This window comes from Dendrobates tinctorius, unplaced genomic scaffold, assembly GCF_039654945.1.
Source record: "Dendrobates tinctorius isolate UK_male_01 unplaced genomic scaffold, ASM3965494v1 ptg000342l, whole genome shotgun sequence".
Taxonomy (NCBI): domain Eukaryota; kingdom Metazoa; phylum Chordata; class Amphibia; order Anura; family Dendrobatidae; genus Dendrobates; species Dendrobates tinctorius.
The window spans coordinates 2279979-2307938 of NW_027362008.1; the positions used below are offsets into that span (position 1 = coordinate 2279979).

Here is a 27960-nt window from a genome sequence, read left to right on the forward strand (position 1 = left end):
AAAGCAGCCCTGTGCAACTCTCCAGTGTTGAGAGCAGTCGACAGCAGTCGCCCGTTTCTGGTACAGACCGACGCCAGCGAGTTTGGCCTCGGTGCTGTGCTTAGCCAGGTCGACTCAGGGGACCAAGAGCACCCCGTGTTGTACCTGAGCCGGAAACTTTTGCCGAGGGAAGTGGCATACTCGACCATCGAGAAGGAGTGTCTGGCCATGGTGTGGGCACTGCAGCGTTTGCAGCCCTACCTGTATGGGCGCGCCTTCACGGTGGTAACCGACCACAACCCACTGAGCTGGTTGCACACCGTGTCGGGAACCAATGGAAGATTGCTCCGCTGGAGCCTTGCCCTTCAACAGTACGATTTTACTGTAAAACACAGGAAGGGCAGTGAAAACGGCAATGCCGATGGGTTGTCCCGCCGGGGCGAACCCGCTGAGGTGCGCATGGCCGATTACCGAGAGGTAATGCCTCCTTAGCGCCCTCTTAAGGGGGGAGGTGTGATGTACCATGTCTGCAAGATATGTTTTCTGTTGCAATGTGCTAACAAATCCTCCATCCTAGGACATTGTAAACTCTCAGTAGTAGGAATTCCTTCCCCCCAGGTTTTATCAACCCTGCCACTTCCTCTGGAAGAGCAGGAATGTTAATTAGCTAGACCATCTTCCTCACACCATTTGCCTTCTCTCCTCTTCAGAGCGGGAAAAACTTCTTTGTTTGAAACGAATAAAACTATGAGAGACTATACCATAAGAACCAAATACCCTAGAGATATGAAAATCATATTTTTGTAACCTGAGCGGTCCCAGCTTCGAGACCGCGTATGTTTCGAAGTTCTACCCTGTCCAGAACATGAGATAGGATTTGTGCCCAAATGGACGGTCATATCGCATAGATGTTTGATGTTTTCTTGATGGGCTCATTACGCTGGGAAACATGATACCACTGATGAGTCCATACCAGCTTCTCCCATAAAGTTATAGCTAATCTAAGTTTTGTAGCCAAAACATAACTTGGATAAGAGAGGTGGGATCAACCCAGAATGCACCTCTCTGTGATGTCACATAGGAAAGTCTATAAGGCATTTCCTGGGCAAACCAGCTCAGAACAGCTCAAGTCGTCGTGCTAGAAAGATCCAGATGAGCGGAGAAGTGCAGCTCCGCCTCCACCCACCTTAGCCGCATGGTCTGCCTAAGGAACAATATGGAACTGTGAGTGTAATCTCTTTGTTTTCTCCACTTTTATTTTATACCTGTACTGTACATATTTTATGTCTCAATTTTATAGCAACTTTTATCTGTAATCACTGTCCTCTTTCGGAAAATAAATGAAATTATTTAGATCTGTCTCCATGCTCTAAGAATCGAACTATACGCCTTTGATAGATAATCGCTACTAATTCAAGGGGTTTGCCACGGACCCTCTTAATTTAACACTGTGAATTAAGTAACCGTGACTGGTGGCAGCGCGTTGTGTACGGCTATTACGGCTTGCTGGCAGTCTAGAAGGGTCTTATATTGCTGAGCAAGGGGCTTCAGCCACAGCATTGATAATTCCCTTACTGCAGAAGCCTAATTGCCGGTTCACAACAGGCAGCCCGTCCGGCGACTAATTATCCTAGGTGCAGTTCCCTGACTGACCTGAGGGTAAGGGGGGCGCCGGAGAGCTGCGAGTTCCAAAGTGGAACTGAGAAAGTGGGATATACATAAATCCCCGCAGTACTTGGAAGATTGATAGCAGTGGTGGGGCATCCAAATTAAACTCCCCCTGCGGCAAATTGTAGAGCGAGATTAGCTTGCTGGATATTTTTGGTCACATGGTGCCAGTGTTGGGATAACTAAGATAAGCCCCACTGCGCCTGTGATAGCCGTGTGCCGGCATTGTGTCACGCCCCTCCATCCGCTGATACACCCGTGTCAGTGGTGGGACTGTGACATAGTGGTGACACAGGGTCCGCTGTCCGTCGCGTTTTGGTGGCAGCGGGACTCCCGTTAGTGTCGCCCGTAAGTGGACGAACGGCGGTGGGCTGTTCGTCACACATGTATTACTGCCTTACCATTGTGGACTACTGTATACCGGTGATGAATGGTTCATGTATTACTGCCTTACCATTGTGCACTACTGTATACCGGTGATGAATGGTTCATGTATTACTGCCTTACCATTGTGGACTACTGTATACCGGTGATGAATGGTTCATGTATTACTGCCTTACCATTGTGCACTACTGTATACCGGTGATGAATGGTTCTTGTATTACTGCCTTACCATTGTGGACTACTGTATACCGGTGATGAGTGGTTCATGTATTACTGCCTTACCATTGTGGACTACTGTATACCGGTGATGAGTGGTTCATGTATTACTGCCTTACCATTGTGGACTACTGTATACCGGTGATGAATGGTTCATGTATTACTGCCTTACCATTGTGGACTACTGTATACCGGTGATGAGTGGTTCATGTATTACTGCCTTACCATTGTGGACTACTGTATACCGGTGATGAATGGTTCATGTATTACTGCCTTACCATTGTGCACTACTGTATACCGGTGATGGATGGTTCATGTATTACTGCCTTACCATTGTGCTCTACTGTATACCGGTGATGAGTGGTTCATGTATTACTGCCTTACCATTGTGGACTACTGTATACCGGTGATGGATGGTTCATGTATTTCTGCCTTACCATTGTGGTCTACTGTATACCGGTGATGGATGGTTCATGTATTTCTGCCTTACCATTGTGGACTACTGTATACCGGTGATGGATGGTTCATGTATTACTGCCTTACCATTGTGCACTACTGTATACCGGTGATGGATGGTTCATGTATTACTGCCTTACCATTGTGCACTACTGTATACCGGTGATGGATGGTTCATGTATTACTGCCTTACCATTGTGGTCTACTGTATACCGGTGATGGGTGGTTCATGTATTACTGCCTTACCATTGTGAACTACTGTATACCGGTGATGGATGGTTCATGTATTACTGCCTTACCATTGTGCACTACTGTATACCGGTGATGGATGGTTCATGTATTACTGCCTTACCATTGTGGACTACTGTATACCGGTGATGAGTGGTTCATGTATTACTGCCTTACCATTGTGCACTACTGTATACCGGTGATGAATGGTTCATGTATTACTGACTTACCATTGTGGACTACTGTATACCGGTGATGAATGGTTCATGTATTACTGCCTTACCATTGTGGACTACTGTATACCGGTGATGAGTGGTTCATGTATTACTGCCTTACCATTGTGAACTACTGTATACCGGTGATGGATGGTTCATGTATTACTGCCTTACCATTGTGCACTACTGTATACCGGTGATGAGTGGTTCATGTATTACTGCCTTACCATTGTGGTCTACTGTATACCGGTGATGGATGGTTCATGTATTACTGCCTTACCATTGTGCACTACTGTATACCGGTGATGAATGGTTCATGTATTACTGCCTTACCATTGTGCACTACTGTATACCGGTGATGAGTGGTTCATGTATTACTGCCTTACCATTGTGGTCTACTGTATACCGGTGATGGATGGTTCATGTATTACTGCCTTACCATTGTGCACTACTGAATACCGGTGATGACTGGTTCATGTATTACTGTCTTACCATTGTGGTCTACTGTATACCGGTGATGGATGGTTCATGTATTACTGCCTTACCATTGTGGTCTACTGTATACCGGTGATGGATGGTTCATGTATTACTGCCTTACCATTGTGCACTACTGTATACCGGTGATGAATGGTTCTTGTATTACTGCCTTACCATTGTGGTCTACTGTATACCGGTGATGGATGGTTCTTGTATTACTGCCTTACCATTGTGTACTACTGTATACCGGTGATGAATGGTTCATGTATTACTGCCTTACCATTGTGGTCTACTGTGTACCGGTGATGGATGGTTCATGTATTACTGCCTTACCATTGTGGTCTACTGTATACCGGTGATGGATGGTTCATGTATTACTGCCTTACCATTGTGCACTACTGTATACCGGTGATGAATGGTTCTTGTATTACTGCCTTACCATTGTGGTCTACTGTATACCGGTGATGGATGGTTCTTGTATTACTGCCTTACCATTGTGTACTACTGTATACCGGTGATGGATGGTTCATGTATTACTGCCTTACCATTGTGGTCTACTGTGTACCGGTGATGGATGGTTCATGTATTACTGTCTTACCATTGTGGTCTACTGTGTACCGGTGATGAATGGTTCATGTATTACTGCCTTACCATTGTGCACTACTGTATACCGGTGATGGATGGTTCATGTATTACTGTCTTACCATTGTGGTCTACTGTATACCGGTGATGGATGGTTCATGTATTACTGCCTTACCATTGTGCACTACTGTATACCGGTGATGAATGGTTCTTGTATTACTGCCTTACCATTGTGGTCTACTGTGTACCGGTGATGGATGGTTCATGTATTACTGCCTTACCATTGTGGTCTACTGTGTACCGGTGATGGATGGTTCATGTATTACTGCCTTACCATTGTGTACTACTGTGTACCGGTGATGGATGGTTCATGTATTACTGCCTTACCATTGTGCACTACTGTATACCGGTGATGAGTGGTTCATGTATTACTGCCTTACCATTGTGCACTACTGTATACCGGTGATGAATGGTTCTTGTATTACTGCCTTACCATTGTGGTCTACTGTGTACCGGTGATGGATGGTTCATGTATTACTGCCTTACCATTGTGGTCTACTGTGTACCGGTGATGGATGGTTCATGTATTACTGCCTTACCATTGTGCACTACTGTATACCGGTGATGAGTGGTTCATGTATTACTGCCTTACCATTGTGCACTACTGTATACCGGTGATGAATGGTTCTTGTATTACTGCCTTACCATTGTGGTCTACTGTGTACCGGTGATGGATGGTTCATGTATTACTGCCTTACCATTGTGGTCTACTGTATACCGGTGATGAATGGTTCATGTATTACTGCCTTACCATTGTGCACTACTGTATACCGGTGATGAGTGGTTCATGTATTACTGCCTTACCATTGTGCACTACTGTATACCGGTGATGAATGGTTCTTGTATTACTGCCTTACCATTGTGGTCTACTGTGTACCGGTGATGGATGGTTCATGTATTACTGCCTTACCATTGTGGTCTACTGTGTACCGGTGATGGATGGTTCATGTATTACTGCCTTACCATTGTGCACTACTGTATACCGGTGATGAGTGGTTCATGTATTACTGCCTTACCATTGTGGTCTACTGTGTACCGGTGATGGATGGTTCATGTATTACTGCCTTACCATTGTGGTCTACTGTATACCGGTGATGGATGGTTCATGTATTACTGCCTTACCATTGTGCACTACTGTATACCGGTGATGAATGGTTCTTGTATTACTGCCTTACCATTGTGGTCTACTGTGTACCGGTGATGGATGGTTCATGTATTACTGCCTTACCATTGTGGTCTACTGTGTACCGGTGATGGATGGTTCATGTATTACTGCCTTACCATTGTGCACTACTGTATACCGGTGATGAATGGTTCTTGTATTACTGCCTTACCATTGTGGTCTACTGTGTACCGGTGATGGATGGTTCATGTATTACTGCCTTACCATTGTGGTCTACTGTATACCGGTGATGAATGGTTCTTGTATTACTGCCTTACCATTGTGGACTACTGTATACCGGTGATGAATGGTTCATGTATTACTGCCTTACCATTGTGGACTACTGTATACCGGTGATGAATGGTTCATGTATTACTGCCTTACCATTGTGGACTACTGTATCGCGGTGATGAGTGGTTCTTGTATTACTGCCTTACCATTGTGGACTACTGTATACCGGTGATGAATGGTTCATGTATTACTGCCTTACCATTGTGGACTACTGTATACCGGTGATGAATGGTTCATGTATTACTGCCTTACCATTGTGGACTACTGTATACCGGTGATGAATGGTTCTTGTATTACTGCCTTACCATTGTGGACTACTGTATCCCGGTGATGAGTGGTTCTTGTATTACTGCCTTACCATTGTGGACTACTGTATACCGGTGATGGATGGTTCATGTATTACTGCCTTACCATTGTGGACTACTGTATACCGGTGATGAGTAGTTCATGTATTACTGCCTTACCATTGTGGACTACTGTATACCGGTGATGAATGGTTCATGTATTACTGCCTTACCATTGTGGACTACTGTATACCGGTGATGAATGGTTCATGTATTACTGCCTTACCATTGTGCACTACTGTATACCGGTGATGAATGGTTCATGTATTACTGCCTTACCATTGTGGACTACTGTATACCGGTGATGAATGGTTCATGTATTACTGCCTTACCATTGTGGTCTACTGTATACCGGTGATGAATGGTTCTTGTATTACTGCCTTACCATTGTGGACTACTGTATACCGGTGATGAATGGTTCATGTATTACTGCCTTACCATTGTGGACTACTGTATACCGGTGATGAGTGGTTCATGTATTACTGCCTTACCATTGTGGACTACTGTATACCGGTGATGAATGGTTCATGTATTACTGCCTTACCATTGTGAACTACTGTATACCGGTGATGAGTGGTTCATGTATTACTGCCTTACCATTGTGGACTACTGTATACCGGTGATGAATGGTTCATGTATTACTGCCTTACCATTGTGCACTACTGTATACCGGTGATGGATGGTTCATGTATTACTGCCTTATCATTGTGGTCTACTGTATACCGGTGATGAGTGGTTCATGTATTACTGCCTTACCATTGTGGACTACTGTATACCGGTGATGGATGGTTCATGTATTTCTGCCTTACCATTGTGGTCTACTGTATACCGGTGATGGATGGTTCATGTATTACTGCCTTACCATTGTGGACTACTGTATACCGGTGATGGATGGTTCATGTATTACTGCCTTACCATTGTGGTCTACTGTATACCGGTGATGGATGGTTCATGTATTACTGCCTTACCATTGTGCACTACTGTATACCGGTGATGGGTGGTTCATGTATTACTGCCTTACCATTGTGAACTACTGTATACCGGTGATGGATGGTTCATGTATTACTGCCTTACCATTGTGCACTACTGTATACCGGTGATGGATGGTTCATGTATTACTGCCTTACCATTGTGGTCTACTGTATACCGGTGATGGATGGTTCATGTATTACTGCCTTACCATTGTGGTCTACTGTATACCGGTGATGGATGGTTCATGTATTACTGCCTTACCATTGTGGTCTACTGTATACCGGTGATGGGTGGTTCATGTATTACTGCCTTACCATTGTGAACTACTGTATACCGGTGATGGATGGTTCATGTATTACTGCCTTACCATTGTGGTCTACTGTATACCGGTGATGGATGGTTCATGTATTACTGCCTTACCATTGTGGTCTACTGTATACCGGTGATGGATGGTTCATGTATTACTGCCTTACCATTGTGCACTACTGTATACCGGTGATGGATGGTTCATGTATTACTGCCTTACCATTGTGGACTACTGTATACCGGTGATGAGTGGTTCATGTATTACTGCCTTACCATTGTGGACTACTGTATACCGGTGATGAATGGTTCATGTATTACTGCCTTACCATTGTGAACTACTGTATACCGGTGATGAGTGGTTCATGTATTACTGCCTTACCATTGTGGACTACTGTATACCGGTGATGAATGGTTCATGTATTACTGCCTTACCATTGTGAACTACTGTATACCGGTGATGGATGGTTCATGTATTACTGCCTTACCATTGTGCACTACTGTATACCGGTGATGGATGGTTCATGTATTACTGCCTTACCATTGTGGACTACTGTATACCGGTGATGAGTGGTTCATGTATTACTGCCTTACCATTGTGGACTACTGTATACCGGTGATGAATGGTTCATGTATTACTGTCTTACCATTGTGAACTACTGTATACCGGTGATGAGTGGTTCATGTATTACTGCCTTACCATTGTGGACTACTGTATACCGGTGATGAATGGTTCATGTATTACTGCCTTACCATTGTGAACTACTGTATACCGGTGATGGATGGTTCATGTATTACTGCCTTACCATTGTGAACTACTGTATACCGGTGATGGATGGTTCATGTATTACTGCCTTACCATTGTGCTCTACTGTATACCGATGATGAGTGGTTCATGTATTACTGTCTTACCATTGTGGACTACTGTATACCTGTGATGAATGGTTCATGTATTACTGCCTTACCATTGTGGACTACTGTATACCGGTGATGAATGGTTCATGTATTACTGCCTTACCATTGTGAACTACTGTATACCGGTGATGGATGGTTCATGTATTACTGCCTTACCATTGTGCTCTACTGTATACCGATGATGAGTGGTTCATGTATTACTGTCTTACCATTGTGGACTACTGTATACCGGTGATGAATGGTTCATGTATTACTGCCTTACCATTGTGCACTACTGTATACCGGTGATGGATGGTTCATGTATTACTGCCTTACCATTGTGCTCTACTGTATACCGGTGATGAGTGGTTCATGTATTACTGCCTTACCATTGTGGACTACTGTATACCGGTGATGGATGGTTCATGTATTTCTGCCTTACCATTGTGGTCTACTGTATACCGGTGATGGATGGTTCATGTATTACTGCCTTACCATTGTGGACTACTGTATACCGGTGATGGATGGTTCATGTATTACTGCCTTACCATTGTGGTCTACTGTATACCGGTGATGAATGGTTCATGTATTACTGCCTTACCATTGTGAACTACTGTATACCGGTGATGAGTGGTTCATGTATTACTGCCTTACCATTGTGGACTACTGTATACCGGTGATGAATGGTTCATGTATTACTGCCTTACCATTGTGAACTACTGTATACCGGTGATGAGTGGTTCATGTATTACTGCCTTACCATTGTGGACTACTGTATACCGGTGATGAATGGTTCATGTATTACTGCCTTACCATTGTGAACTACTGTATACCGGTGATGGATGGTTCATGTATTACTGCCTTACCATTGTGCTCTACTGTATACCGATGATGAGTGGTTCATGTATTACTGTCTTACCATTGTGGACTACTGTATACCGGTGATGAATGGTTCATGTATTACTGCCTTACCATTGTGCACTACTGTATACCGGTGATGGATGGTTCATGTATTACTGCCTTACCATTGTGCTCTACTGTATACCGGTGATGAGTGGTTCATGTATTACTGCCTTACCATTGTGGACTACTGTATACCGGTGATGGATGGTTCATGTATTTCTGCCTTACCATTGTGGTCTACTGTATACCGGTGATGGATGGTTCATGTATTACTGCCTTACCATTGTGGACTACTGTATACCGGTGATGGATGGTTCATGTATTACTGCCTTACCATTGTGGTCTACTGTATACCGGTGATGGATGGTTCATGTATTACTGCCTTACCATTGTGGTCTACTGTATACCGGTGATGGATGGTTCATGTATTACTGCCTTACCATTGTGGACTACTGTATACCGGTGATGGATGGTTCATGTATTACTGCCTTACCATTGTGGTCTACTGTATACCGGTGATGGATGGTTCATGTATTTCTGCCTTACCATTGTGGTCTACTGTATACCGGTGATGGATGGTTCATGTATTACTGCCTTACCATTGTGGTCTACTGTATACCGGTGATGGATGGTTCATGTATTACTGCCTTACCATTGTGCACTACTGTATACCGGTGATGGGTGGTTCATGTATTACTGCCTTACCATTGTGAACTACTGTATACCGGTGATGGATGGTTCATGTATTACTGCCTTATCATTGTGGACTACTGTATACCGGTGATGGATGGTTCATGTATTACTGCCTTACCATTGTGGTCTACTGTATACCGGTGATGGATGGTTCATGTATTACTGCCTTACCATTGTGGTCTACTGTATACCGGTGATGGATGGTTCATGTATTACTGCCTTACCATTGTGAACTACTGTATACCGGTGATGGATGGTTCATGTATTACTGCCTTACCATTGTGGACTACTGTATACCGGTGATGGATGGTTCATGTATTACTGCCTTACCATTGTGTACTACTGTATACCGGTGATGGATGGTTCATGTATTACTGCCTTACCATTGTGCACTACTGTATACCGGTGATGGATGGTTCATGTATTACTGCCTTACCATTGTGGACTACTGTATACCGGTGATGAGTGGTTCATGTATTACTGCCTTACCATTGTGCACTACTGTATACCGGTGATGAATGGTTCATGTATTACTGCCTTACCATTGTGGACTACTGTATACCGGTGATGAATGGTTCATGTATTACTGCCTTACCATTGTGGACTACTGTATACCGGTGATGAGTGGTTCATGTATTACTGCCTTACCATTGTGGTCTACTGTATACCGGTGATGGATGGTTCATGTATTACTGCCTTACCATTGTGGTCTACTGTATACCGGTGATGGGTGGTTCATGTATTACTGCCTTACCATTGTGAACTACTGTATACCGGTGATGGATGGTTCATGTATTACTGCCTTACCATTGTGGACTACTGTATACCGGTGATGGATGGTTCATGTATTACTGCCTTACCATTGTGGTCTACTGTATACCGGTGATGGGTGGTTCATGTATTACTGCCTTACCATTGTGAACTACTGTATACCGGTGATGGATGGTTCATGTATTACTGCCTTACCATTGTGGTATACTGTATACCGGTGATGGATGGTTCATGTATTACTGCCTTACCATTGTGCACTACTGTATACCGGTGATGGATGGTTCATGTATTACTGCCTTACCATTGTGGACTACTGTATACCGGTGATGAGTGGTTCATGTATTACTGCCTTACCATTGTGCACTACTGTATACCGGTGATGAATGGTTCATGTATTACTGCCTTACCATTGTGGACTACTGTATACCGGTGATGAGTGGTTCATGTATTACTGCCTTACCATTGTGGACTACTGTATACCGGTGATGAGTGGTTCATGTATTACTGTCTTACCATTGTGGACTACTGTATACCGGTGATGAATGGTTCATGTATTACTGCCTTACCATTGTGGACTACTGTATACCGGTGATGAATGGTTCATGTATTACTGCCTTACCATTGTGCACTACTGTATACCAGTGATGAATGGTTCATGTATTACTGCCTTACCATTGTGTACTACTGTATACCGGTGATGAATGGTTCATGTATTACTGCCTTACCATTGTGCACTACTGTATACCGGTGATGAATGGTTCATGTATTACTGTCTTACCATTGTGGACTACTGTATACCGGTGATGGATGGTTCTTGTATTACTGCCTTACCATTGTGCACTACTGTATACCGGTGATGAATGGTTCATGTATTACTGTCTTACCATTGTGCACTACTGTATACAGGTGATGAGTGGTTCATGTATTACTGCCTTACCATTGTGGACTACTGTATACCGGTGATGAATGGTTCATGTATTACTGCCTTACCATTGTGGACTACTGTATACCAGTGATGAATGGTTCATGTATTACTGTCTTACCATTGTGCACTACTGTATACAGGTGATGAGTGGTTCATGTATTACTGCCTTACCATTGTGGACTACTGTATACCAGTGATGAATGGTTCATGTATTACTGCCTTACCATTGTGTACTACTGTATACCGGTGATGAATGGTTCATGTATTACTGCCTTACCATTGTGGACTACTGTATACCGGTGATGGATGGTTCTTGTATTACTGCCTTACCATTGTGCACTACTGTATACCGGTGATGAATGGTTCATGTATTACTGTCTTATCATTGTGGACTACTGTATACAGGTGATGAGTGGTTCATGTATTACTGTCTTACCATTGTGGACTACTGTATACCGGTGATGAATGGTTCATGTATTACTGTCTTACCATTGTGCACTACTGTATACAGGTGATGAGTGGTTCATGTATTACTGCCTTACCATTGTGGACTACTGTATACCGGTGATGAATGGTTCATGTATTACTGCCTTACCATTGTGGACTACTGTATACCAGTGATGAATGGTTCATGTATTACTGTCTTACCATTGTGCACTACTGTATACAGGTGATGAGTGGTTCATGTATTACTGCCTTACCATTGTGGACTACTGTATACCAGTGATGAATGGTTCATGTATTACTGCCTTACCATTGTGTACTACTGTATACCGGTGATGAATGGTTCATGTATTACTGCCTTACCATTGTGGACTACTGTATACCGGTGATGGATGGTTCTTGTATTACTGCCTTACCATTGTGCACTACTGTATACCGGTGATGAATGGTTCATGTATTACTGTCTTATCATTGTGGACTACTGTATACCGGTGATGAGTGGTTCATGTATTACTGCCTTACCATTGTGGACTACTGTATACCGGTGATGAATGGTTCATGTATTACTGCCTTACCATTGTGGACTACTGTATACCGGTGATGAGTGGTTCATGTATTACTGTCTTACCATTGTGCACTACTGTATACCGGTGATGAATGGTTCATGTATTACTGCCTTACCATTGTGGACTACTGTATACCGGTGATGAGTGGTTCATGTATTACTGTCTTACCATTGTGCACTACTGTATACCGGTGATGAGTGGTTCATGTATTACTGCCTTACCATTGTGGACTACTGTATACCGGTGATGAATGGTTCATGTATTACTGTCTTACCATTGTGCACTACTGTATACCGGTGATGAGTGGTTCATGTATTACTGCCTTACCATTGTGCACTACTGTATACCGGTGATGAATGGTTCATGTATTACTGTCTTACCATTGTGCACTACTGTATACCGGTGATGAGTGGTTCATGTATTACTGCCTTACCATTGTGCACTACTGTATACCGGTGATGAATGGTTCATGTATTACTGCCTTACCATTGTGAACTACTGTATACCGGTGATGAATGGTTCATGTATTACTGTCTTACCATTGTGGTCTACTGTATACCGGTGATGAATGGTTCATGTATTACTGTCTTACCATTGTGCACTACTGTATACCGGTGATGAGTGGTTCATGTATTACTGCCTTACCATTGTGCACTACTGTATACCGGTGATGAATGGTTCATGTATTACTGCCTTACCATTGTGCACTACTGTATACCGGTGATGAATGGTTCATGTATTACTGCCTTACCATTGTGCACTACTGTATACCGGTGATGAATGGTTCTTGTATTACTGCCTTACCATTGTGCACTACTGTATACCGGTGATGAGTGGTTCATGTATTACTGCCTTACCATTGTGCACTACTGTATACCGGTGATGAATGGTTCTTGTATTACTGCCTTACCATTGTGGTCTACTGTATACCGGTGATGAGTGGTTCATGTATTACTGCCTTACCATTGTGCACTACTGTATACCGGTGATGAGTGGTTCTTGTATTACTGCCTTACCATTGTGTACTACTGTATACCGGTGATGAATGGTTCATGTATTACTGCCTTACCATTGTGGACTACTGTATACCGGTGATGAGTGGTTCATGTATTACTGCCTTACCATTGTGGACTACTGTATACCGGTGATGAGTGGTTCTTGTATTACTGCCTTACCATTGTGGTCTACTGTATACCGGTGATGAGTGGTTCATGTATTACTGCCTTACCATTGTGGACTACTGTATACCGGTGATGAATGGTTCATGTATTACTGCCTTACCATTGTGTACTACTGTATACCGGTGATGAATGGTTCATGTATTACTGCCTTACCATTGTGTACTACTGTATACCGGTGATGAATGGTTCATGTATTACTGCCTTACCATTGTGCACTACTGTATACCGGTGATGAGTGGTTCATGTATTACTGCCTTACCATTGTGGACTACTGTATACCGGTGATGAATGGTTCATGTATTACTGCCTTACCATTGTGTACTACTGTATACCGGTGATGAATGGTTCATGTATTACTGCCTTACCATTGTGCACTACTGTATACCGGTGATGAGTGGTTCATGTATTACTGCCTTACCATTGTGTACTACTGTATACCGGTGATGAATGGTTCATGTATTACTGCCTTACCATTGTGTACTACTGTATACCGGTGATGAATGGTTCATGTATTACTGCCTTACCATTGTGTACTACTGTATACCGGTGATGAATGGTTCATGTATTACTGCCTTACCATTGTGTACTACTGTATACCGGTGATGAATGGTTCATGTATTACTGCCTTACCATTGTGTACTACTGTATACCGGTGATGAGTGGTTCATGTATTACTGCCTTACCATTGTGGACTACTGTATACCGGTGATGAGTGGTTCATGTATTACTGCCTTACCATTGTGGACTACTGTATACCGGTGATGAGTGGTTCATGTATTACTGCCTTACCATTGTGGACTACTGTATACCGGTGATGAGTGGTTCATGTATTACTGCCTTACCATTGTGGACTACTGTATACCGGTGATGAGTGGTTCATGTATTACTGCCTTACCATTGTGGACTACTGTATACCGGTGATGAGTGGTTCATGTATTACTGCCTTACCATTGTGGACTACTGTATACCGGTGATGAATGGTTCATGTATTACTGCCTTACCATTGTGTACTACTGTATACCGGTGATGAGTGGTTCATGTATTACTGCCTTACCATTGTGGACTACTGTATACCGGTGATGAGTGGTTCATGTATTACTGCCTTACCATTGTGTACTACTGTATACCGGTGATGAGTGGTTCATGTATTACTGCCTTACCATTGTGGACTACTGTATACCGGTGATGAGTGGTTCATGTATTACTGCCTTACCATTGTGGACTACTGTATACCGGTGATGAGTGGTTCATGTATTACTGCCTTACCATTGTGTACTACTGTATACCGGTGATGAATGGTTCTTGTATTACTGCCTTACCATTGTGGACTACTGTATACCAGTGATGAGTGGTTCATGTATTACTGCCTTACCATTGTGGTCTACTGTATACCGGTGATGAATGGTTCATGTATTACTGCCTTACCATTGTGTACTACTGTATACCGGTGATGAATGGTTCATGTATTACTGCCTTACCATTGTGGTCTACTGTATACCGGTGATGAGTGGTTCATGTATTACTGCCTTACCATTGTGTACTACTGTATACCGGTGATGGATGGTTCATGTATTACTGCCTTACCATTGTGTACTACTGTATACCGGTGATGAGTGGTTCATGTATTACTGCCTTACCATTGTGGTCTACTGTATACCGGTGATGAGTGGTTCATGTATTACTGCCTTACCATTGTGCACTACTGTATACCGGTGATGAGTGGTTCTTCTATTACTGTGTGAACACTGCCACATACAGATTATATATTTTTTTGCACTGATGTGCCACACGGCCAATCCCTGATTGTAGACTGGCTGTCTTTGGTATTATTGTACATGTGCAGTTGCCATTTTACTTGGGTCCTCTGCCCCCTGTTAGTACATTTGTATTGAGGCCATAGTTAGACAGGTAAGCATCTTTGTCTGTTTTTGTTTTTTCTAGAATATTGGAGGATTTTTTCCTCTTTTTGTGCTTTTTATGTTAGAGCTGAATCCTTCCAAGCTCTGTAGAACCTGGAGGTTAGTTTTCCCTGTATGAGTCATCAGTCACTGCACAGGTCTCTGGCAGGGGGAGGAGGTGAAGAAGTGATTGATAAATGCAAGGACAAGAGACTTCCTGTTTCTACAAAGAGCAGAAAAAATTGAAGAATTAACTGGGTAGAAAATGAGGAACTGTGAGTGCACAGCGCGGTATAATATGGTGGGTGCATTATATGAGGAGGAGGACGGCTGCTTTATCACCGACTGACGGGAGCAATGAAACCAGGTGCAGAATAGATCTGTAACTGGTGACGCCCAGCAGACTGCGGGAGTTAATAGGATGTGACGCTGCCCCATAGGTCACCGCAGGGGAGGGTGGGGTAGACTTATTACTGCAGCCCCCATGCCACTGCACTGTCCATCCTGGGGGAAGGGACCACTGATCTGAGCTGAGGGGGGAGCAGGGGACACCATAGGGGGCTGGAAAAGGGAAATGTGTAGTGTTTCTTCAGTCCAAGGGTGGACGGGAGCTGGAACTGTGGGCAATACATTTAATCCAAGATGATGCAAAATGTTTTTAGATTAATTTTTGTTTTACGACTTTTCTACAATAAATAAACTTTTTTCCCCAGACATTTTCGTGTTCCCAAATTCTGACAGCCGTCGGCCATAAGTGATATATAGTGTTATAAGCCTTCAGTGACGCATTTTTCATTGCTATCATATGTTATACACAACTTTGTGATCAGTTTTTATTACACTCGATAAAGAATAATAAACTTCATGAATTGAATGAATAGAAAATAGGAAACTCTGTAACTTGTCACCGCAGAATCTGCGCATTTCTTCTTCCGTCTCAGAATTCTCAGTTCCGGGGTAAAATCTCTATTCAGTTAGGAAACATTGTTAGATTGAAAACTTTAAAAAGAAGTGGTATTTATACACTATTTCTGAAAAATCACAATGTCTTTTATTTATGTCATAGCAATACAAAAAATATGATTAAAAACAAGCACATCTACAGGACATATGACCCTAGTAAGAACATAATGGTCCTTGACATATAAAAATATAATTCGACATCATGGTAGTAGGATAGAGGCACATTAAGTCATAAGCATCATTTGTGTGTTGTCAGCTACAAATACTTGCAATCGTAGATATAAATCTAGTATTATATTAATGCCAACACATATTTGAAAAAAGTCAAGCTTCCTCAGACTGTCATGGTGACGTTGTGTCAACCGAGGGGAAAAAAAAAAACAACCAAGTGTCCCAAAATAATATTTCAGTGCTTGCCCATGATGGAAATGTCAAGATGCCAGGGAACCACGTTCACCCCCTGACGCGCGTTTCGCGTTTGCTTTATCAAAAGGGAATTACCGAGATTGGAGACGACGGTGGCTACAGATTCTGTGTCGGGGGAGGGGCTACAGACAGAGCTCCTCCCATCTACACAGAGTCTGATCAGTAGTGACGGTCATCTCCGATCAGTAATGGGTAAGTCTCCTAGCGCCTCCGTGCTCCAGCTCTGCCCCAGGGAACTGACGCACAATCACCTGCAGTCCACGTGATGGAAATGACAATGTGACTCATTAGAGGAGGCCATCTTATACTGCTCCGTGGTCCGGTTCTCATGCTCTCTTGCCCATTACAAGCACTTTTATGGTGGATGGGGAGCACGGGCAGTCTAACCATCCAGCATTAACTATTGCAGTATTTTGTGATACTGTATTTTTTCACCCATGGACCTCGGTGCACACTGGGTAAACCATTTTATTTTTCAGACACGCTGACCTCCTTACCTTTACATACGTTTAATAATGTTTCCTACTTCCAGCATAAACTTTAAAGAGAACCTGTCACTTGCTCCAAAAATTGAGTTAAATACCTTGTTCATAGCCCTGAGCGCCCCTGATTCTTCCGCTGTTTTCCATTTTCCTCTGCGTCACTCTATTGCAGAGATATTAGATATTCAGATTTGTTTCTTCTGGAGCTCTTAATAATATTAATAATAATTTTATTTCTATAGCGCCAACATATTCCGCAGCGCTTTACATTATAGAGGGGACTTCTACAGACAATAGACATTACAGCATAATAATCACATAGATCATAACAGATACCAAGAGGAGTGAGGGCCCTGCTCGCAAGCTTACAATCTATGAGGAAAGAGGGAGACACGAAAGGTGGGTGGTAACAATTGCCCTGATTGTTCGGACAAGCCATAATGTAAGAATCGGGTGTTCCTGTGATGCTGCATAAACCAGTTTAGTCTAAATATGTAACAGTACAGACACAGAGGGCTACAAAATGCATAAAGCATGTGAGAACGTGATGAAAGGAACCTGGTTATGGTAAAAAAAAATTTTGAATGAGCCACACAGGGATATTTAGGTTAATGCATTGAGGCGATAGGCCAGTCTTAACAAATGCATTTTTGGGGCACGCTTAAAACTGTGGGGATTGGGGATTGTGATATACAATGTCTGAGAAGTATGAGGTTTGTTCTGTAAAAGATGTTTCTAGAACCCTAGAAATCCTCCATTCTATGACAATGTAGATTGCCAGCTTTGCAGCACCACCCGCAAACACCCCCCTTCTCTTCACACACACCAGTGTCTTCATGTGCAGAGCCCTGTGAAACTTGAAACCAGCATTTCCTATGAGCTAGGAATGTTAATTAGCTAAGTGGAAAAGATGTCCCTTTGTTTAAGACATGTGAAGTAGAACTTTAAGAGACAGCATTGCAAAAACCATACAGAGCAGAGACAGAACAATCATATTTTTGTGATCTGAGCGGTCCCAGCTTTGCTACGGTGCCTTTTGCGTAGTCCTCGGATGTCCAGAGACTGAGATATGGATTGCACCCAAATAGAATGTCTCAGTTATGGCATGTTTGGTGTTTTCGGATTCTATTCCGTAAATTACAACCAATGACACCAAATATGTGTTTGTGCGAGCTCCTCTCGCTAAGTTATGGTTATTCTAAAGTTTGTAGCCAGATCATAACTTGAAGAGGGAGAGGTGGGCCCTCTCCAGACTGCCCCTTTTGGTGATGTCACACACCCGGGGCTATAAGGTACCCCTCCCGTACAGGGAGGTCAGAGCAGCTTAAGTCCTCGTGCTAGAGAGACATGCAGATGAGTGGAGACGTGTGGCTCCGCCTTCTCTCCCCAGCCGCATGGTCTGCCTGAAGGACAATATGCAACCGTGAGTGTAATTCCTTTCTGTTTTCATCCATTTTTTGTTTTATATTTGTATTGTACATATTTTATGTCTCAATTTTATAGCAACTTTAATCTGTATAACCACTGTCCTACTTTTTCGGGGAATAAATGATTTAATATTTAGTCTGTCTCCATGCTCTAAGAAACGAACTAAGCGCCTCTATTAGATAATCGCTACTAATTCAAGGGGTTTGCCATGGACCCTCTTAATTAACTCTGTGAATTAAGTAAACCGTGGCTGGTGGCAGCGTGGTGTGTACGGTTGTTGCGGCTAGCTGGCAGTCCAGAAGGGCCTTATATTGCTGAATGAGGGGCTGCAGCCACAGCATTGATAATTCCTTTACTGCAGTAGCCTAACCACCGGATTACAACAAGCAGCCCAAGCGGCGACTAATTATCCTAGGTGCAGTTCCCTGACTGACCTGAGGGTAAGGGGGGCGCCGGAGAGCTGCGAGTTCCAAAGTGGAACTGAGAAAGTGGGATATACATAAATCCCCGCAGTCCGTAGAAGGTTGTTAGCAGTGGTGGGGCACCCAAAATACCCCCCCTGCGGTAAATTGTTAGAGCAAGATTAGCTTGCTGCATTTTTGTCACATGGTGCCAGTGGTGGGATAACTAAGATAAGCCCCCACTGTGCCTGTGATAGACGTGTTCCGGCAGTGTGTCGCGTCCCTCCGTCCACTGATACACCCGCGTCAGTGGTGGGATTGTGACATATTGGTGACACAGGGTCCGCTGTCCGTCATGTTTTTGTGGCAGCGGGACCCCCGCTCGTCACGTATTGGTGAACAGCGGTGGGCTGTTCATCACAGGGATTAATGCTAGTAACCTGGGTAGTGCATTCCAAAGAATTGGCGCAGCACGTGAAAAGTCTTGGATATTGGAGTGGGAGGTTCTGATTAGTTAGGATGTTCACCTCAGGTCATTAGCAGAATGGAGGGCACGGGTAGGCTGAGACATGGTGCTGAGCCATGGAGAGCTTTGTGGGTGAGGGTAATAAGTTTATACTGAATTCTGGAGTGGATGGGTAACCAGTGTAATGACTGGCACAAGGTAGAGGCATCGGTATAACGATTGTTGAGGAATATGATCCTGACTGAAGCATTCAGGACAGATTGGAGAGGGGAAAGTTTGTTAATAGGGAGACCGATTAGTAGAGCGTTACAATAGTCGAGACGAGAATGAATAAGAGAAACAGAGTTTTGCAGAGTCGTAAGTAAGGCAAGGTCGAATTCTAGAAATGTTTTTGAGGTGCAGATAACAAGAGCGAGCCAGTGATCGGATGTGGGGGCAAAGGAAACCTCGGAGTCAAGTATGACCCCAAGACAGCGGGCATGTTGCTGGGGAGTAATGGTGGAACCACACACGGAAATGGCAAGGTGCGGAATAGGTAGGTTAGTAGAGGGAGGAAACACGAGGAGTTCAGTTTTTGACAGGTTCAGTTTCAGATATTGTGAGGACATGATGTTAGAGACAGTGGTAAGACAATCACTGGTGTTTTCCAAAAAGGCAGGCGTGATGTCAGGAGAAGCTTATAATTGGGTGTCATCAGCATAGAATGGTACTGGACCCCAAATCTACTGATTGCTTGACCAATAGGGGCATTATACAAAGAGAAGAGGAGGGGGCCTAGAACCGATCCTTGAGGAACCCCAACTGTAAGTGGAAGATGAGAGGATGAGGAGCCAACAAAAGATGCAGTAAAGGAGCAGTCAGAGGAGTAGGAGGAGAACCAGGAGAGAACAGTGTCCTGGATGCCGATGGAGCAGAGCATAGTGAAGAGGAGCTGATGATCCACAGTGTTGAATGCTGCGGAGAGATCCAAGAGAATTAGCATGGAGTAGAGACCATTAGATTTAGCTGTTAGAAGATCATTAGAGACTTTAGTGAGGTCAGTTTCAGTAGAGTGTAGAGAGCGGAAACCGGATTGTAGAGGGTCGAGAAGAGAGTTATCTGAGAGATAGCAGGTAAGACAGTTGTGGACCAGGCGTTCCAGGAGTTTGGAGATGAAGGGAAGATTAGAGACAGGTCTATAGTTAGCGGCACTGTTTTGGTCGAGGGATGTATTTTTAAGTAGTGGATGTATGATGGCATGCTTAAATGAGGAAGGAAAGATACCAGAAGAGAGAGAGAGGTTAAATATTTTTGTTAGGTGAGTGGTGACAGCAGGGGAAAGGGACTGGAGGAGATATGATGACATGGGGTCACTGGTGCAAGTGGTTGGGCGAGAAGATGCAAGGAGCCTGATCACTTCTTCTGTTACTGGTTCAAAATCCGAAAGTGAGCTAGATGCAGTGGGGGAGGGAGGACAGTGCATGGTATGAGGTGATTGGGAGATAATTTGCTGTTGGATATGGTCAATTTTTTCTTTGAAATAATTAGCCAGATCGTCAGCATGGAGATCCGTGGTTGGGGCCTGTACTCTTGGGTTAAGTAGGGAATGAAAAGTGTCAAAAAGATGTTTAGGGTTATTGGACAGTGAGGTGATGAGGGTGTTGAAATAGGTTTGTTTTGAGAGGTGAAGGGCATAAACTTATAATGGATGAAATCTTTGGGTAGATTGGATTTTCTCCATAGACGTTCGGCGCACCTGGAGCACTGCTGCCGGAAACGTGTTTGCAGCATGTGCCAGGGTTGTCGCCGTCTGAGCCTCATGTGAAATCTCTACTCTGCAGTCCAGCTATGGTTTCTTCAGAGTTTTCTGGGGACATTCGCTTTCACCCCTCCCAGATGCTGCAAATCACAGCTCGGCATCTGATTTAACAGTCTGAGGCAGCCAAGCTGTGATTATCAGCATCTGGGCAGGCTGGAGAAACCACGTCACCAGAGACAACTGAAGAACGAAGAGACTTCACATAGTTTGCTCCAGGAGGGATAAATATGAATATGTCTTTAATGGATTGAAACAGCGTGGAGCAGAAAAGAGCAGAATAATCATCAGAGCTCAAGGATTTTTACAAGTTATTTATCTCAATTTTTTTGTTTTCTAACAGGTCCTCTTTAAAGTGTGCCTGTAATTTAGGATTTACCCGATTCATGTGCCTTCAGAGCTATTGCAGTCATCTAAGGTTTCCTATCATGCCCTTAGGCATACTGAGCACATGATTATGGTGGCTGGAGCTCAACTACTCGCGGATATAGGGCCACCTTTGTGACCAGTCAATCTTATTTACATACAGCAATGAAACAGTAAAACTCCATTTTTAATTGTGTGGACACTTTTCTACACTAAGGGCTTGATAGGAAGCTTGAGAGAGAGAAATGGCACTGGTGATATATTAAGGGGTTAATTTCTGATGACAGAACTGTCTATTTGCTGTCTAATCTCTGCCACCCCTGACTTGTGCCAATGTCACCAAAATATAAGTGTATTTCACTTTACCCGTCATTGTGTTAATGTTACGGGATCTAGTTGTCTTTCTTATTACCGATCCTTTCATTGATCAGGGTCTTCATTATGAGCTCCATAAAAAAAAAAAAGTTAAAATCCCTTTTGTTTTGTTAAAAAAAATTTACTTTCAGTCTACCTTTCTTTTTAGGAAATCCTTGTGAGAATAACGGTTTATCATTAAATTGTAAGAAAGAAGATATCAGGAAGCAGTCTGTAAGAGAATGGTCAGCCATAATATACTGAGCGGCCATGTTGTCTCTAGCAGCCATCTTGTCGAAAGTTAAGAGAAGATTCAACTTTTACAAAAGAGCTAATAAAATGTACTAAATGGAGGATGGAAAATGAGATCATTTCTCGTACCAACCTCAGTAGATGTGCATAGAGGAATATTGGATCAATAGGGGAATAGGGTCACCAAATATATGGTCAATGTGTGTTTAGGTGATATTGTTGGTAGAGAGAGAAGAATCATTAAAATATCAAATGCATGAATTTATGGATCAAGTCTGAAAGCAGCGATAAGATTTTAGGACAGTAGCCATAGATACCAATGACTTATGGGTTTTAGTGTTGCTTGGAAAAACGTTAATTAATATCTTCATATCATGTCATTATATTCTCTGTTCTAAACCACGTTTCTCTCGAATTACCATGTAAACGCCTTAGAATTATAATGTTAATGCCCTCTGTGACAAAATGCAGCTTTCATTGTTCTCATAATGTATAAGAAGCTCCTGTTACTGCTGCTTGTTGCCATTCCACCGCCATCATGCCACACCATGATCTAGCACAAGGCCTTATCACCGCCAGACTTCCTAGCGAATCTCTGCCCGTCTGAATTCCTGTTTTTGCCTGCATATTTCAACTTTTCTGATTGTCCATTCTGTTTTGCCGTGTATCTCCGAATAAACTTCAACCTCAGCTTCAAGGAGAATTGTCTGCAGTTTTGTGTCCGGCTCTTCCAGCTCTCTCAGTAAGAACTTTTTCTTACACAGTCTAATGGAGAAACTCTCATTACCCTTCATGGACCTCCTGGACTTCACAGCACTTCACTTTCTTATAATCCTCCTAATCATGAGGAACCCTCTCCTGAGCAATCTCACATTGTTACCACAATTCCAGGTGACAAAGTGGATACAAGATTTCAGTGTGACAAGCAATATACTAAAAGCTCAGATTTCTTAACACAAAGAAAGCACAAAGGAGAGAAGCCATACTCCTGTTCAGAATGTGGGAAATGCTTTATATATGAATCAAAATTTGTTAGACATCAGAGAATTCACACAGGAGAGGAGCCATTTTCATGTTCAGAATGTGGGAAATGTTTTAGAAGTAAATCTCATTTACTTGTACATCAAACAACTCACACCGGGGAGAAACGGTTTTCATGTTTACAATGTGAAAAGCGCTTCACGCATAAATCACAACTTCTTAACCATCAGACAATTCACACAGGAGAAAAAAAGTATTCATGCTCCGAATGTGAGAAATCTTTTACATGTAAACCACGTCTTACTACACATGAGAGAATTCACACTGGAGAGAAGCCGTATTCATGTCCACTGTGTGAGAGACGTTTTATACAAAAATATAATCTTGTTCGACATAAGAGAACTCATGAAAGAATGAAACTGTAGTTATGTTCACTGTGTTTTGTACGTTTCCATAAACGGTGGAAGACCTGAGAGTGTCGTACATGTATTTTCAGGGCAGTTGAAGGCATTGGAACACTTCCACTTTTTGCTGAATCAATTTGTTTCCAAATCAGCCTTTATTGGCAAATACAAAACAGATGTTGAGAAAAAAAAATATTAGGAAAAAAATTAATAAATTATTTGTATCTTTAAAGGGGACCTTCCAGCAGCTTGAGCATGTTAAACTAGTCACATCATTGCATAGTGGCTGCAGCGCTCAATTAAATTTTTCTTTTAGATTTTAATTCTCATCTCCATAGTTGAGGTATTAGCTTGTAAAGTTTAGGTTAAACTTTATGTTAAGCCCAACTGAGTGTTATCAGAGATTTGTCCCTAGAGGTGTGTGCTTCTTCCTCTGCATTATCTTGAGCAGTCCTAACCAGGCAGGAAAGCACTGGAAAAAAGACCACGCTCCACAAAATGATGACCTGACGGTATGTTCTCACTGATCTTCAGGATTTATCCAAAAATATTTAATCCAGTATACACACTGCTCAAAAAATAAAGGGAACACTCATGGTGAATCAATTTGTCCTGCTGTTGTTCAAATAGAAAAGTCAACAGCTAAAAATAATCGGCAATTAGCAAGACACCTCTATAAAGGAGTGGTTCTGCAGGGGGTGACCACAGACCATTTCTCTTTTCTCATCCTTGTTGACAGTTGTTCTGGTCACATTTGCATTTTGTCATTGCTCTCACCCCTAGATGTACTGTACAGTAGCATGAGGTGGTGTCTACAACCCACAGAAGTTGCTCAGTGCAGCTCATCCAGGATGGCACATCAATGTTAGCTTTGGCAAGAAGGTTATCTGTGTCTGTCAACACGGTGTCCAGAGCATGGAGCAGATATCAGGAGACGTGGAGGGGGCTGTAGGAAAGCAACAATCCAGCAGCAGGACTGCTACCTCCTCCTTTATGCACTAACATCCTTTTGTCTGCTCAAACTGTCAAAAACAGACTCCATGGAATGAGGGCCTGACGTCCAACTTAGCCCAACACCATGCAGGGTGATTGGCAAATTCCAGAGAACACGAAGATTGGCAGATTCGACATCGGTGCCCTGTGCTCTTCACGGATGAGAGCAGGTTCACACTGAACACACGTGACAGAGTCGGGAGATGCCATGGAGATCTTTCTGTGGCCTGCAACATCCTCCACCATAACCATAACTTTGGCAGTAATGGTGTGGGGAGGCATTTATTTGGAGGACAGCACAGCCCTCCATGTGCTATCCAATTATAGCCTGACTGCCATTAAGTAAAGGGATGAGATCCTCAGACCCATTGTGAGACCATATGCAGGTGCAATGGGTCCTGGGTTCCTTCAGATGCATGACAATGCTATGCCTCATGTGGCTGAAGTGTGTCAGCAGTTCCTGCATGATGAAGGCATTGATGCTATGGACTGGCCTGCCCGTTCCCCAGACTTGTGCACAACTGGGACCTCATGTCTCGCTCCATCCACCAATGCCACGTTACACCACAGATTGTCCATGAGTAGACTGAGGCTTTAATCCAGAACTGGGAGGAGATCCCTCAGGAGGACATCAGATGCCTCATCAGGAGCATGCCCAGGCATTTTAGGGAGGTCATACAGGCACGTGAAGGCCACACACACTACTGAGCATCATTTCCTTGTCTTGAGGCATTTCCACTGAAGTTGGATCAGTCTGTAATTTGATTTTCCACTATGATGTTGAGTATCATTCCAAATTCAGACCTCCATGGGATATTAATTGTGATTACATTGATCATTTTTATGTTTTATTATGTAATGAATAAAGATTTGCAACTGGAATATTTCATTCAGTGATATGTAGGATGTGAGATTTTAGTGTTCCCTTTACTTTTTTGAGCAGTGTACATTCAAGTAATAGAAATAACTCTGCGGTATATTCACCACTGTGAACAAATCATCCCAACTGCGCTACAGGCTTGAGCAAGCTTCCGACTTGTAGATAGATGCTGGGTGTGGGTGATCCCTGTACAGACATATCCTGGGTGCGATTGAGCCATGAGCAGACAGATCCTGGGTGTGAGTGATCCCTATGCCAACAGATCCTGGGTGTGGTTCATTTCTGAGCAGATCCTGGGTGTGGGTGATCCCTGTACAGACAGATCCTGGGTGTGGGTGATCCCTGTGCCAACAGATCCTGGGTGTGGGTTATTTCTGAGCAGATCCTGGGAGTGGGTGATCCCTGTACAGACAGATCCCGGGTGTGGGTGATCCCTGAGAAGACTTGCATAAATGCCATCATCAACAGTGGTCGATGAGATAACCTATCTAAAAAATCCAATATAACTGTATATAAACGTGATCTGAAGGAACATGTATCCGCCATGTACAGTGGGGAAAAAAAAGTATTGTCAGCCACCAATTGTGCAAGTTATCCCCCTTATAAAGATGAGAGAGGCCTGTAATTGACATCATAGGTAGACCACAACTATGAGAGTCAAAATGAGAAAACATCCAGAAAATCACCTTGTCTGATTTGGCAACATTTATTTTGAAAATTATGGTGGATAATAAGTATTTGGTCATTAACAAAAGTTCATCTCAATATTTTGATATATATCCTTTGTTGGCAATGACAGAGATCAAACGTTTTCTGTAAGTCTTCACAAGGTTGGCACACACTGTTGGTGGTATGATGGCCCATTCCTCCATACAGATCTCCTCTAGAGCGATAATGTTTTGGGCCTGTCGCTGGGCAATATGGACTTTCAACTCCCTCCAAAGGTTTTCTATAGGGTTGAGATCTGGAGATTGGCTAGGCCACTCCAGGACCTTCATATGCTTCTTACGAAGCCACTCCTTCGTTGACCTGGCAGTGTGCTTGGGATCATTATCATGCTGAAAGACCCATCCACGTTTCATCTTCAATGCCCTTGCTGATGGAAGGAGGTTTGCACTCAAAATCTCACAATACATGGCCCCATTCATTCTTTCATGTACCCGGATCAGTCGTCCTGGTCCCTTTGCAGAGAAACAGCCCCAAAGCATGATGTTGCCACCTCCATGGGTCACAGTAGGTATGGTATTCTTGGGATGCATCTCAGCATTCTGTCTCCTCCAAATACAACGAGTTTTGTTTCTTCCAAAAAGCTCTACTTTGGTTTCATCAGACCATATGACATTCTCCCAATACTCTTCTGAATAACCCAAATGCTCTCTAGCAAACTTCAGATGGGCCCGGACATGTACTGGCCTAAGCAAGGGGACACGTCTCGCACTGCAAGATCTGAGTCCCTGGCGGCGTAGTGTGTTACTGATGGTAGCCTTTGTTACGGTGGTCCCAGCTCTATGCAGGTCATTCACTAGGTCCCCCGTTTGGCTCTGGGATTTTTGCTAACCGTTCTTGTGATCGGTGAGATCTTGTGTGGAGCCTCAGATCGAAGAAGATGATCAGTGGTCTATGCCTTCCATTTTATTATTGCTCCCACAGTTGATTTCATCACACCAAGCTGCTTGCCTATTGCAGATTCAGTCTTCCCAGCCTGGTGCAGGGCTACAATTTTGTTTCTGGTGTCCTTTGACAGCTCTTTGGTCTTCACCATAGTGGAGTTTGGAGTGTGACTGAGGTTGTGGACAGGTGTCTTTTATACTGATTACAAGGTTAAACAGGAGCCATTACTACAGGTAATGAGTGGAGGACAGAGGAGCCTCTTAACGAAGAAGTTACAGGTCTGTGACAGCCAGAAATCTTGCATGTTTTTAGGAGACCAAATACTTATTTTCCACCATAATTTGTAAAATAAATCTTGTCAAAATCAGACAAGGTGATTTTCTGGATTTGTTTTCTCATTTTGTCTCTCATAGTTGTGGTCTACCTATGATGTCAATTACAGGCCTCTCTCATCTTTATAAGTGGGAGAACTTGCACAATTGGTGGCTGACTAAAGACTTTTTCTCCACTGTATGAGCCATGTATCAGCCCTGTATCCGCCATGTA

At 43.2% G+C, this 27960-nt stretch overlaps 3 protein-coding genes across 4 annotated transcripts in view; 2 read left to right on the forward strand and 1 right to left on the reverse strand.

The window, feature by feature from the left end:
• Nucleotides 1-27960, reverse strand: part of LOC141074931 (uncharacterized) — a 1026924-nt gene that overhangs the window by 612090 nt on the left and 386874 nt on the right. The gene's annotated exons all lie outside the window — the stretch shown is intronic.
• Nucleotides 1-27960, forward strand: part of LOC141074919 (uncharacterized) — a 488071-nt gene that overhangs the window by 174806 nt on the left and 285305 nt on the right. The window lies entirely within an intron of this gene.
• On the forward strand, nt 20105-23999 carry LOC141074893 (uncharacterized). The gene is made up of 3 exons (XM_073562201.1): nt 20105-20135; nt 22463-22527; nt 23310-23999. Exons 1-3 carry the CDS (start codon nt 20105-20107, stop codon nt 23949-23951), a joined length of 738 nt encoding a protein of 245 aa, XP_073418302.1. The 3' UTR covers nt 23952-23999.

Excerpts from the sequence above, each read along its gene's own strand:
- LOC141074893 (XM_073562201.1), top strand. The coding sequence starts at position 20,105 with ATGAATAAGAGAAACAGAGTTTTGCAGAGTC. Across the intron at positions 20,136-22,462 it reads AAACAGAGTTTTGCAGAGTC|GAAATCCTTGTGAGAATAAC; the intron begins GTAAGTAAGGCA and ends CTTTCTTTTTAG. Across the intron at positions 22,528-23,309 it reads AAGATATCAGGAAGCAGTCT|TCTAATGGAGAAACTCTCAT; the intron begins GTAAGAGAATGG and ends TTTCTTACACAG.